A 14,369-nucleotide genomic window follows, 5' to 3' on the forward strand; every position below is an offset into this window, starting at 1 on the left:
GGAGAGCAGACTTACCAGGGCAGATCGCTGGGACGTGGTACCGGCGAGGCCGCTAGTGCCGACTCTGTGAGCTGGTGCAGCGAAGGTGTGCAAAGGAGAGGACTGGCGCCTCAGCTGCTAAAGTTGTACCCAACACCAGGCTAATAAAGAACAAAAACAACAGTCTGCACTAGACACACGCGCACAAACCACCTCTCACCACAGCGTCTTCAGAACAGGGTACACGCTGTCAAGCGCCTACTGCCAGAGTCAACGTGCAGCATTTGCCAACTCTACTCTCCCTCCCCTGCTCACAAGCCGCCTCTAACCAGAGGACAAACTGCCACCGGTAGTACCAGCAAGTGCTATTGCTGTTCAGCAGAGGAGCCGTACCTGCACATCCAGCTACTTTCATATCACCTTTTCATCTGTTTTTTTTTTCCCTTTTCTTTTCCCCGAGTAGCTTCAGTGGTTGCACAGCATTTCAGGTTGTGACAAACCAGCCTCTGTGTAGTGAAAAGGGGAGGAAAAACCTTCACAAGAATAAGCACGTACCTTCAAACAGTCTCACTATCCTTCTGCAGAAAGTATGGAAGGTAACAGCTCTGCTTAGGCTGTTTAGTTCTCATAATTGATCGTGCAAAAATTCTGACCCCAAAGAAACAACTGGCACCCAGCATCCTCTCTATAACTGGCAGGTGGGAGCAGCTCCCCTCCCCTGATGCACACAGAGGCTTCCAATTACACAAAAATGAAAGGTCCATATACTTCAACTTACCAAATTCTGCTCCTTTCCATTGCTGATACGGAGCCACAACATGACCAAAATTCTGGTACTGGGCTGCTTTGTTTCCATTTGGGTAACAAACCTCTTACAATGATCTCCTTACAATGCTTAGAATCATAGAATCATTTAGGTTGGAAAAGACCTTTAAGATCATTGAATCCAACCATAAACCTAGCACTGCCAAGTCCACCACTAAACCATGTCCCTAAGCACCACATCTACACGTCTTTTAAATACCTCCAGGGATGGTGACTCAACCACTTCCCTGGGCAGCCTCTTCCAATGCTTGACAACACTTTTGGTGAAGAAATTTCTCCTAATACCCAATGTAAACCTCCCCTGGCACAACTTGAGGCCATTTCCTCTTGTCCTATCGCTTGTTACTTGGCAGAAGAGACCAACACTCACCTCGCTACAACCTCCTGTCAGGTAGTTGTAGAGCGCGATGAGGTCTCCCCTCAGCCTCCTCTTCTCCAGGCTAAACAACCCCAGTTCCCTCAGCCGCTCCTCACAAGACTTGTGCTCCAGGCCCTTCACCAGCTTCGTTGCCCTTCTCTGGACACGCTCCAGCACCTCCATGTCCTTCTTGTAGTGAGGGGCCCAAAACTGAACACAGGATTCGGGGTGCGGCCTCACCAGTGCCGAGTACAGGGGCTCGATCACTTCGCTAGTCCTGCTGGCCACACTATTTCTGATACAGGCCAGGATGCCGTTGGCCTTCCTGGCCACCTGGGCACACTGCCGGCTCATGTTCAGCCGGCTGTCAACCAGCACCCCCAGGTCCTTTTCCTCTGGGCAACTTTCCAGCCACTCTTCCCCAAGCCTGTAGCGTTGCCTGGGGTTGTTGTGGCCCAAGTGCAGGACCCGGCACTTGGCCTTGTTGAACCTCATACAGTTGGCCTCGGCCCATGGATCCAGCCTGTCCAGGTCCCTCTGCAGAGCCTTCCTACCCTCCAGCAGATCAACACTCCCGCCCAGCTTGGTGTCGTCTGCAAACTGACTGAGGGAGCACTCGATCCCCTCGTCCAGATCGTTGATGAAGATATTGAACACTGAGCCCTGGGGAACACCACTTGTGACCAGCCGCCAACTGGATTTAACTCCATTCACCACAACTCTTTGGGCCCAGCCGTCCAGCCAGTCTTTAACCCAGCAAAGAGTGCACCCATCCAAGCCATGAGCAGCCAGTTTCTCCAGGAGAATGCTGTGGGAAATGGAGTCAAAGGCTTTACTAAAATCCAGGTAGACAACATCCAGAGCCTTTCCCTCATCCACTAAGCGGGCCATCTTGTCATAGAAGGAGATCAGGTTAGTCAAGGAGGACCTGCCTTTCATAAACCCATGCTGACTGGGCCTGCTCACCTGGTTGCTCTGTACGTGCCACGTGATGGCACTCAAGATGATCTGCTCCAAAACCTTCCCCAGCACCGAGGTCAGACTGACAGGCCTGTAGTTCCCCGGATCCTCCTTCCGGCCCTTCTTGTAGATGGGCGTCACATTTGCTAACCTCCAGTCAACTGGGACCTCCCCGGTTAGCCAGGGCTGCTGATAAAGGATGGAAAGTGGCTTGGTGAGCACTTCCACCAGCTCCCTCAGTACCCTTGGGTGGATCCCATCCAGCCCCACAGACTTGTGTGTGTCTAAGTGGTGTAGCAGGTCGCTAACCATTTCCCCTTGGATTATGGGGGCTTCCTTCTGCTCCCCGTCCATCTTCCAGCTCAGGGGCCTGGGTGCCTGGAGAACAACTGGTCTTAGTATTGAAGACTGAGGCAAAGAAGGCGTTAAGTACCTTGTTTGTGTGTCTTTGTATGTATTTCCATTCTGGCAGCCAACAAGTTTGTAGCTATCCAGAAAGGTTTGGATAAAAAAAAAAAACCACTAGTTTTTAACTAAAGATCCCCTTCCCCCACAACTAGCTACAGCTTCCGTAGCAGCATTATACACTGTTTTTTTTAACTGAAGCATTTCACAAAACCTGTCTAAGGAAAGAGATGTGTGTGTCTTCAGTAAAGTCCATACAATTACTAGCAATCAAATTGCAATCTAATGCCATCTTAGGCAGGAAACAAAGAAGAAAAAAAATCAATTCTCCATTAAACAGGCAGCCCCTGGTGACCAGCTCAGCAACAGCGTTTGTGCTACCTTTACCAGCTGCTTCAAACCACTTCAGAAGCAGCTTAGGAGAGAGTAGGCCCACAGGAACAACCGACCACCAGGTGCACCCTGTAGTCACTCTCCTGCAATGTTCCCTGTTAATGGGACATAAGATACAACAATTTATATTTTAACATCTATTTGATGAGTGTCTAAGTTTTACATACATGGATACATTAACCCTCAGAGGTAGGAGACAGACATATCTGTTTAGCAACCAGTTTAAAATGTAAAAGCTAGATCCATACACGTCCATGTGCACACATGCCCAAGAGCTGATCTTCAGTCCAAAATAATGGCCCCTAGGCATCTAAATTTTTTTTTGGGGGGTGGGGCGGATGGAAGGAAGAGGGAAAGAAGCTGAGTCCACTGACCAAATCCCGCAAAGGCACTGGAGGCCCCATGCTGCCAGACACGAGCCCAGCACAGCACTCACTGAGCAGTGTGCACGCACGCACATGCGCATGCAGACACGCAGCCCTGCATGCAAAAACACGCTCTGCTGCTTGGCAGTGCCTGGCGAAGAGCTCAGTGCCCTCCACGCAGGTATGGGGCGAGATTTCGCTGCCATCACCTTCCTCGCCCCCATTCCTCCCTCTTGCACCTTGGAACAAGGTTTGCAGGCAACTAAGCCTGAAACAGTGCGGCCGTGCCCTGGTCGCCCAGCCGAGCTGGTCTGCGTGGGACAAAGTGGCTGCCCTACTCCTGAGCAGTGTGAGCCGACAGCTTCTGCTGTGTCTATGGACATCACCAGCATCCGTTAAGCAGCTGTCAGGGGAAGATGCAGATGGTGCATCGCCACCCTATGCCTACAAATCGTACAAAATTGCCTACAAAATTCTTCCCTGAGTGGCAGAATGAATGAAAGCTTGGCTTTTCAGTAAATTCGTGCCGCGTGGTTAGGTGTTCAGAAAGACATCTTCAACTGAAGCTGCCCCATGTGTCCCACAGGGTGATGAAAGTTGATCTCCTATCCACAGAAACCTGCTCTGTATCACTGTTAATTTATCAGCCTCTAAATTACTGTATTTCAGCCACTTTTGTCTCCGTGCTCTCCTGCTTTTCTTTCTATACTCTCCAGCCCCTTACTAGAGTTGAAATCACTCACCATTTTTCAAGCAACGTCCTGTAACATCTGCCATTACTTTTCTTATCTGGAGTTTCCACCACATTTGGACATCAGCTGGAAAAGAACTGGTACATGCAACAAGGGAGAGCACAGACATGTGGCATTGCTCTAAACCTCTCTAAAGAGAAGGTACTGCTTGAAGGGAGAACTGGACCAAATTAAGCTTATTTTTCCTGTTTGTAAAGCCCATGAAGATATTTGGCAGGGAGAGGGTTGAGGGGGGAGCTTTCACTCTCCAAAGTGAATGCTTCAGTGTTGTTTCTATTGTCTCTGGAAAAAAAACAGAAGAAAAAAAAAAAAACAAAATAAAAAACCAAACATATGCACCAGCTAGTTCTATATGAACAAGCAAGCACGCAGCAAGCGGTTACATACTCCGCCAGTCAAGGAGAAATAATGTAAATAAAGACAAAATATCTCATTTTCAAGCTTTTCAGGAAAAAAGACCATCAGATGACTTGTTATTGTTACCACACTCCTCCTGCAATGGCATAGTGGTAACAGAAAACAAATAGCAAAGGTAACCCCTTCCCCGCATCACTTAGCCAGGGATTTCAGTAGGAGGCTCAACTATGTGCAACTTCAAAACAACCTGTGCAAGGAACTAGCAGTCGATAGTAGATAAATGACCGACCTTGGACTCCCCACTAGAAGTGCCTAGCTGGACACTACAACTATTGCGGTGTTTTACTTCAAGAGGTCAAAGAGCAACTGTTAGCCACATATGCCCGACTCCAGGCTGATTACAATCGCTGGAGGCACAGACCAAGGCTTCCCAAATGGTGGACTCTTCCCTAGGTGGGGACTTCCAAGGTATCTTGCCTCAACCTCACCCTGCTCATCACATGCTGGGGACAGTGAAAGCTCGCATTTTGCTGTCCTCCTGCTCTCTCGGGAAGTAGGTCTCTGAGCTAAGCATTACGTTCAACTGAGCAGGCATCACCAAAAATTAACTGAGCATAAGTTAGCCAGATTCATACTTTCAGTCTTTTGGGAATTCAGTAAGTGTTCTGCATAAACTGTATCCCTTGTAAATCCACAGTGAAAGCTTGGAAATAGGTCCATTAAGATACACACAAATGTCTTTCACCAGATCAGTGAAAGAAGCATGGAGTTAAACCACTATCTGTTCTCTAGAGAAATCCCCTCCTTCAGCATAGCCCAGAATAAATAATGCACTCCGTTAAAGAAATACTCCTGTTCTTTCTTTGTACATGAAACTGAAAAAGCTGCACACGAACTTTAATGTCAGCTGACATTAAAGTGGAGCAGCATTTGAGGATCCACCCCACATACATTAAAATGTGTAAGTAAAATTACTGTTGCTTACATGGAAACATGAAGGTCTTTACTGTGAGAGTGACCGAGCACTGGCACAGGTTGCCCCGAGAGGGCAACTCCCTCCCTGGAGACACTCAAAAGCTGCCTGGACACAGTCCTGGGCAACCGGCTGCAGGTGGCCCTGCTTGAGCAGGGAGGTTGGTTGAGCCAGATGACCCCCAGAGGTCCCCGCCAACGCCAGCCCTTCTGTGATTCTGTGAAAGTAGATCTCTCTCTCTCGTCTGTGCAGCTCCGGGGCCTGCCTATTGATGGAGAAAGGCTTTTTTAAATTAAAAACTAAACCAAAAAAACATTTGGAGTCTTCAGTCAAATAGTGCTTGGAGGAACACTCACTGGCAAGTCTGGAAGCAGTAACACCACTGGCACTTCTAATTCAGTGCATCTCTCTCCTCGGAATATGACTTATTGATTCCCTTTCAGGACTGAAACTGCTAAACACCTTCAGTGTCATCAGTACTTGTTTTTTTAATGACTAAGTAATCTGCCATGTAAAGGCCTGAATAAAGCATATGTAACTTTGGGGTTTTTGTGAATAAGCTGTGCAGCCTGAGGGAAAAATGTTCAAATGGGTGATCTCTTAGACTGCTCCTGTGGCCGTTATTTGAAAAACTTGCGCACTGCATGTTACAGAATGCAGTGCCATTATTCACAGAACGTATATGCTCTTTCCTATCCACGTCACCCAGCTCTCATGCCTACGCTAGGAGAACAAGCTCCCACCTGAAGTGAACTAAATGGATTACACTACAATGCAGACACAGCAATGGCTTTCAAAGCAGACACAAATAAGCTTTTTCTGAACTGGGCAAACTCGGGCGTTTCAGGAACGCTAAGAGCGGCATCTCAGAATCCAGCACAGATAACCTATCAAGGTTTTTAGGTGTAACATGAACTGAGCTCCATGCCTCCCCAGCTGATGTGTTGAAAGGTAAACGTACCTAGTTGAAAACAAAAGTTAAGTTTCTAAAGCATTCAAGACTGCACTACACTGAGTGCAAGCTAAACACACTCTTTCAAGTGCAATGAGCATACTTGGCATACTAAGCATCAATTCGAGTCAAATAACAGCTAAGCCACACATTTTTATATACAATTCCCTGGTCTATGCAAGATGTAGAAATAGAATTGTACACTTTTACAAGAAAAAGATTAGTTCTCCAGCAAATCTCTGCTTATGGCTAATCACTCTACTTTTACTTACATCATGAATTACATTTCTGTATTAAATTTATTTTGAAATCTAAATGAAACAAGAATCAAATTACAACAACTTTAAGCCAAGCATTCAACAGAGGCATTATTACTGGTCTGTAATTCTGAATTATATTGACTCGTCCCGCTGATTTTCTCCATACCTGCCCGAAGTTACATTTTAGGATAGGACAGATCCACCTTTCTAGAGCATCTTCCATGAAGAACAAAGGAGGAGGTACAGCCATAGAGAGCTGGCTGACAGATAAAAAGAGAGTATTTTAAGACACTTCAGAAAAGCATGCCACCCCTGGTCATTGTGATGTCCTCTACCTCAAACCTGTGATGCCTCTTCCAGAACATTTACCTGAAAATTTACAGCATTAATAGAGCACATTTACATTTCTAGCAAAGGCATGCTTGTTCACCAAAGAGTTCCAGCAGACTAACGTTTAGTAAATTCACCTTAAAAACACCCCCAAGCAGTAACTAGTTATATCAAGTATAAACTGGCGAACAAAAACATTTTTAAATTACAAGTAAATCTATTTACCTTGCTTCAAGAGTTAGATTTACTTCCCCCAAAGCCAGAGAGCACACTTGTGTGATCAGAATACTGTAGCTGGCTGGCCAAGAAACACTCTGGACATGATCACAACGCCACTAGGTATCTTCGTTCCATCTGTATTTATTGAAAAATATTTACATATCGATCACTATGCTATTAGCTGCTTTAATAGCATCTTTACATAGAAGATGTAATGAAGAACATCACATTAGGATGGAGGAAGAGTGTAAAATGTCTTTTCAAATGTCTTTTTTTTTTTCCCCCAAGCTGTCATAAGCGAAGAAAGTTCTCAGACTGAGTGTGCTGGAGTCCCACAGTGTGTGCGCCACAGATCAACAGCTTTGCTGACAATAGCATCAGTGTTATCTTGAGGAATCTACAAAAGATCAGGGCAAGATGTCTTGTCAGAGTACTTTATTTGGACTGTTTTGTTTAAAATAATTATTTTAAACTTCCCGTTCAAATTTTATCTCTTTATAAAAAAGAAAACGAAACTAGAATCCCATCTCCCTGCCCTACCATCCCACCATCCCTCAGTCCTACACGCACCATATTAACTCCAGGTTTTAGACAAAAAGATTTTATTTACAAAATGGTAAGACGATCACCCAGGCATCTCACACTTCACACATCCCTCACCTGACATCAGGCAGAACTTATACTGGCCATCCATGACCACAAATGTATCTAATCTAACTAACCTCACTTACATTGGGATCCTACAACCCTGCTGCGATGCTCGTTACTATTCATAGAAGGAAAGTTCAGGGTCAGGTTCATGATCCCATCCTTACATCAACAGAAAACATACCTTGAGTCTATAAATTCACACTCAGGCAAGGAGCAAAAAAGGTGCCAGAAACCAACCCTGTAAGGAGCTTCCAGAAAAATTAACCTAACCTCACGTGGCGAATGAGTGAATGCATCACCACTCTTCATCTGCACTTACTTTCACAGAAAAACCCTTTAGTATCACAAGGAATATTGTCAAATCTGTACAAACATAGATAACATTCCCCAAAGCCTAAAAAATCATTTCATTCTATGAAAGCCTTACCTCCTGATAGAAAAAACTATTATCCTCATCCCTGCGCATTCTCTTTTCGTCTTGGTACTACTACACTAGTCTCAGTAAGTAATGCAGTAGTATCTTATGGTATGTTTGCAACAGGCAAATGACTTCAAGGCTGAAACACACCTTTATAAACCATAAAAGGTAATGCAAAGCACAACAGAGTACTTACATTTTCCAAAAACTGTGTGATCTTTTCTGCAGTATTCAGTGCCATTATCTTCATTTTAAAGGTTAATAATATCTCCACAGCAACAAAAACGAGAATCTTGCAGGACCCACTAATAACTTTGTCCCAAACTCTACAAAAAAATTAAAAGGAATCACTAAACATTATTGTAGTGCTTATCTGCTTATTTATCTGCTAGAACAGTCTTTGTACAATCACCTTTTTCCAGATTATTTTTCTGAATAACAGCAATGTATTGAATTATTCAGGTCAGGGTAAATAAAAGACATTTTATCAACTCCTAAATCTGTACAGAGCAGAGTGATGACAAGCAGTAATGTATTGATATGGTGTAGTTTTGTTTAGAAATGGAACTGTTTACAAGCGCAAATACAAAAAGCAAATCTTGTTTTAATAGCTTGAACTGTGACAACTATTCTACAGTGTATGGTAAAGGTGAGAATTTTTCCCAGTGAAAAAAAGGAAACAAACTTTATTAGCATGCCTAACAAAGACACTCCTCAAGCAGTTAAGTAGCTGAAAATTCAAAAGGATGCAATACTGAACTACTACATGTCAAAAAGCTAACTATTCCAGGTCATTGCTGAATGAGATACAAATATATCAGTAGGATATAATCCATGATGTTTGAATTAGACACAAGGAACAATTATTAGGTCTTTCAATCCATCCCACAGTGCACAGACTCTCTCAGAATTACCTAAGCACTCCTACCACTTGTATGAAACTGTACCTGGACCTCACAGTTTTAACAAAACCTGAAGGGCAGGCCTCCAAAGACTGCAAGTACTTTAGCAACAGAACTTCGATGAATATTAAAAGGGATCCACAGTACTAAAACAGCCTGCAACAATTTGAAATCATCCTTCAGCCAGCAGCTCTATCTCAGGCCCAACTCAACAGACTTGGGATGAAAGATTATCCAAAACCAGTGTGAAACCATCTGTCAGATGGCAGCTTTTATCAGCTTGCATTATTTTTAGTTCTTGAATTTTAAGAGCCGTGTCAGAAAGACCTTCTGAGGATTACTGTTCTTGCTCCTTCTGGGCACTTGTTAAAAGCATTTCTCCTTCCAAACAAAAACATGGGGGACAAAGATCACATACTATGCCCCATCACCTCTGAATACAGTAACACTAACTGGAAAACATCTTCTGCAGCCCACCTATAAACTTGGATCTATGGGTGTGCTTCTTCCAAAGACAACTCAATTTTTATATGACCTTCTCTCTCAGAAGAACTTGCCCTTCAGCCTGGAGTGCCAGCAGAACACAATGCAGGCATAACATGAACTGAAGAGTAGGTATCGCATCTTTGAACAGGAAGGAGTTAAGAAGTGAGAGTCCAACAAAGAGCCGTAAAGATGAAGAAGGGACTGGAGCATCTCTCCTATGAGGAAAGGCTGAGAGAGCTGGGGCTGTTCAGCCTGGAGAAGAGAAGGCTTAGGGGGGGGGATCTCATGAATGGATATAAATACCTGAAGGGAGGGTGCAAAAAGGATGGCGGCAAGCTCTTTTCAGCAACAGTACCCAGTGACAGGACCAGACACAACGGACACAAACTGAAACACACGAGATTCTCTCTGAACATCAGGAAACACTTTTTCACCGTGAGGATGACCGAGCACTGGCACAGGTTGCCCAGAGAGGTTGTGGAGTCTACCGCCTTGGAGACATTCAAAAGCCGTCTGGACATGGTTCTGGGCAACTGGCTCTAAGTGGCCCTCCTTGAGCAGAGGGATTGGTGGGACCAGATGACGTCCAGAGGTCCCTGCCAACCTCAACCTTCCTGTGATTCTTTGTGAAAAGCTTTTATAACTCCTAATATGGAATGGTTGCTGCTGTTACACAGTGCTTATTTTCACACTGTGACTCAAGTCAATTCTTTGTCAGTTTCTTAACCTTCTATTCACATAACTCTTTTGACACTATTTTCATAACCTCTCCATTCATCAGAAAATTTAGACTAGAATTTAACTTATAATGAAGAAATGAGGCAAAGAAATCTACATGGACAGATGGGAAAAAAGGCACTGCCAATTTCTTTCTCCTTTGCAATTTAGTTTTAATTCCTTATCTCGCTGTGATTAAAAATGAATGTAATTCCCATATGGGCAGGAACAATAAATAATCCAAGATGAAAAAATCTTACTGCTTCCTTTGGGGTTCAAGCATCCCAGGACAAGTGATCACTGTAAATATCACATTGATGTTGAAGTCAGGTCTAGAAGATTTAAGCAAGGCTATGAGAAAACTGAGATCACGTTCCTGTTCCACACTGTACAGGTCATCCCTGTTCACTTCTAATACATTTTCCTTCACAAACGTATCTGTTTAGAACCCAAGAAGAGCTCCCCATGTGTTTCATGGGCATCAGAACTGTAATTATGAATGACAATACAGAGAGCAGCAGACCTCAAAAACAGGGAAGAATTTTTAAAGTTCATATTAAAGCTCATGTTAATTTGAATACAAACTTACTAATCTGAATATAAAATACCCAGCCTTCTTTCATTATTTTGCTTCCAAGTCTCCTGACTTCAGTCTCCATAATTACATTAGAGTAGGTTACATTTCATGCTCAGAAAATACTCTAATGTTTTCCTGGGATTTAGTCTGATCCCAGAACAAATGTTTTTAACAATGGCAAAACAGATGCAGTATCTAGATCACCAGTGTCTAACAAATTTTAGAAGAGGGTGCATAGCAAAGTGGATGAGATGTCAGCACTAACCAGCTGCGTCTGCTGCAGTATTTTTCCCCTTAATACTTCCAGCTATTGTTACTCTAAATGCAACTCCACGAGCAACAACGATAGGGGAATGACTGTGTGACACTGTGATAAACAGACCAGTGGTCAGCACCTTGTCTATACCGGCAGAGCCAAGAATAGCAACATAAACTGTGTCAGAAAAGTGTTTACTTAGAATGGAAAAAACCCACAGCAGTTTCAAGGAAACATGTATTTTGATGACTCTGTTCTAATATAGCAGACTTTATGCATTGTATTTCTACTGATGATAACATACACATTCTACTTTCACTTTTTAAATAACAGCAAACACTTAAGATCAAGTATACTGTCAGAGATAGCAATTCTTACCCATTGTTTGATACTCCTAGAGATGGGAAAATTATAACAGAAATGTCAGGCAACTGTGCCTACAGCCCTACTCAGGAATGCTGAAAAAGAACGTACACACTAAATTCATTATGTTTTCTGTGACTATCATCCTCTGTGAAATGTAACAGTATTCAATTAACCACAGGTGCACTCTTGTAGATAGTTCTTGAACAGTGAAATAGTAGTAACAGCCACAAGGAAAAAATAAAAAGACATAGGAAGCTATGAAGGTAAAGAGCATGCCAAGGATTATGCAAATGAAGCCATTTACTTTTCACTGAGCTTTTCCTGTAGACACGATACGACTTACTCTGTGTGTGCATGTGTGTGAAGGCATGGCATTCTCAAGGCAGTTTCTGAGGTTCCCCAACCACTACAGTGCAAGAGTGTACACTAGCACATATCAGAGCATTGCTGCTCTCTCTTTTTCTGAAATATTACCATTAATCTCACAGCTTTTCCCCCTAGGCTGCAGGGTAAGCACACTCAACCTTATTCCCTGGTCTGGTCCTCCAGTCATCCAGGCCAGAAATATTTAAAGAGAACCAACGCTTGCTCCTCTGCCTACAATTCTGGGTGTCCTTCCAATGGTAACTGGCCATGGAGGGACATGATGAGGCTCGCACAAGTCTCATCCCGATGTTATGTCATGGTCTTATGCCCATCTGTCTCCAGAGCTGGGAAGCAGCTCAATCATTTAGACAAACAGACTTAAGTTTCTCTATAGTAGTAGCCCACATGCACATTCTTACACCCTCCCACTGCATAGTAAATTTAAAGCATTTTTCATATTTCTGTTGTATCTACTAACAAATGACTTGTATTTTTACCACTAGATGTAATTTATGCAGGACATGGAGATCACAGATGTAAAACTACAGAAGCCATAGATTAATACATGAGGTAGTGCCAGTTTGAAAGGCAGTTATAAGATTTCAAGTGAACTACCAAATACTTTGCCACAAACAAGTTACCAGAGGCTAATAACCTAACACAACCCCATCAGCTATTACAGTCCTGCTAATGCCAAGTCTTCAGTGCAGAATACAAACAGTGTTAGTCAGGGGCAGGATATGTGATTGGCAACTTTAGGCCATAAAAAATGCCTGGCTTATTCACAATTTTATCTGCAAAGCTGCACTACTACTGTTGTAGCTCGATCATCTGGGGTGACAGTGCTGGAATAAACTGGCAGCCGAAGTGCCATTTTGCCTGTAGAGCTGACGCCACAAACAGGACACGGAGCTTTAACAGCAGGGCTCTCCGGCTGAGGGCCCAAACAGCACCATTTGAAAGCTCTCCATGCATGGGGCTTACTGAAGAGATTGACCAGATATGCTGTTGCAGAATTCGCGCAAATAGGGCAATGGTGAGTATAAAAACAAAGGTGTGATCCAGTTCTCTTCCTGTTTCAGAGAGAAGTAAGCCTTTCAGCCCCTCTCGTGCCTGTGCTACAGGCTGGTTCAGGTTCCAGGAAGCACCCTGTCTGTATTCCAGGTGGGATACAGACCCCTAAGGATACAGTGCCTTCAAAATGGCCAGTCTAATCCTCTCTTTTACCAATATGGCACCTTTAGAAGTTTGTTAAGAAACTTGTTGCATAGTATGTCAAGTGTATCAGGCCAAGCAAAGACACTGAATAAGCTCAAAGGAAAAGTTTCTACATGAAACCTGTCTATATACATATTCCAAGCCCATTTAAATTAAACTGATGCATAAATTTTACCTATGGTATAACTAGAAGTGTGCTATAAAACAGTATGAATGACAATGCCTGTCAGGAGTAAAGCTGGTATTATGCAACTTCATCTCACCATTATTGGATAAAATTTCTGCATAGCCTATAAAAATCTTGTACACCTTAGACCAAAAAAGAAAACCATGAAATTTAGATTTAACTGCCTGGTAGAGAAGACTACAATTTATAGAAAGCAAGCAACCTCTCTAAGAAATACAGTACTAAATCATAAGTTAAATTAAATCATAGAAGATTGAGCTCAGATCATCTCTCACTTGACAAAAAAAAGTAAGTAAAACTCACAGGAGTACTGGAGACACGTTTTCAATTCTCCGCAGTTCCAACACTGCCCTTTGGATACATTTCAGATAAGCATTCAGACTTCTAGATTCTAATCCAAACTGCATCTCCAAGCATTAATTAAGTTCATCTGTCACATGCTACCCATGAAGTATGTTATTTCCTTAGCAAATGAGGCCATTATGATTACAACTGAATAATTCAGAAACCTAAACTGACAATAAAAAGTGCACTTTTATCATGTTCCCACAAGAACTGTTGGGAAAAGGGATTGCTGTGCTATGAGAAGTACCAATACTGAAATTTGTTTTTACTCCAGAGTGATAAAAAAAGACAGTATTTTGACCTCTTCCATGAAAAAAAAAAATATTAAAAAATTTTGGGTCATCAAAATATTCTATTTCAGTAAGGTAAAACAGTATATGAGCATGCTAAACAGTACACTAACTAGATAAAATATTTTGTATAAATTAACTAATTCAAAATGGTAGACTTTTGAAGCTAAAGATTCTGACAAGATGAAATATGAAATCAAAATTCTTCATCTAGATTTTTTCTTTTACAGTATCAAGATGACACAGCTCCATAAAATGTTCAATTTTCAACAGAAATTTAAAAAACCTTGAATCTTCCAATAGCAAAACTGGTCTGATACAAATTCCTCTCTCAGCTCTAGTTCTCGGCCATAAGACCTAGCAGCAAAATTAAATCACATAAGCTCTAAATAAAAATACCTCCTAGAAAACATGCAAACGCTTTTTCAGATCACAGAAGCCTACAGAAAAAAAGGCCTGAAG

The 14,369-nt window shown here is 42.8% G+C and overlaps 1 protein-coding gene across 7 annotated transcripts in view; it reads right to left on the reverse strand.

Annotated features, from left to right (window-relative positions):
• The window catches only part of TBC1D7 (TBC1 domain family member 7), a 32,367-nt gene that overhangs the window by 2,086 nt on the left and 15,912 nt on the right, over positions 1–14,369 (reverse strand). The window contains exons 9-13 of one of the 7 annotated variants that reach the window (XM_075142703.1): positions 8,394–8,523; positions 7,135–7,525; positions 6,746–6,948; positions 2,909–4,319; positions 16–140 (exon numbers count right to left, since the gene is read on the reverse strand). In XM_075142703.1, the coding sequence (XP_074998804.1) occupies positions 7,439–7,525; positions 8,394–8,523 (217 nt within the window). In that variant the 3' untranslated portion in view covers positions 16–140; positions 2,909–4,319; positions 6,746–6,948; positions 7,135–7,438. The other 6 variants (XM_075142699.1, XM_075142697.1, XM_075142698.1 and 3 more) reach the window with 6 other exon arrangements.

Source organism: Calonectris borealis, chromosome 2 (genome assembly GCF_964195595.1).
Source record: "Calonectris borealis chromosome 2, bCalBor7.hap1.2, whole genome shotgun sequence".
NCBI lineage: Eukaryota > Metazoa > Chordata > Aves > Procellariiformes > Procellariidae > Calonectris > Calonectris borealis.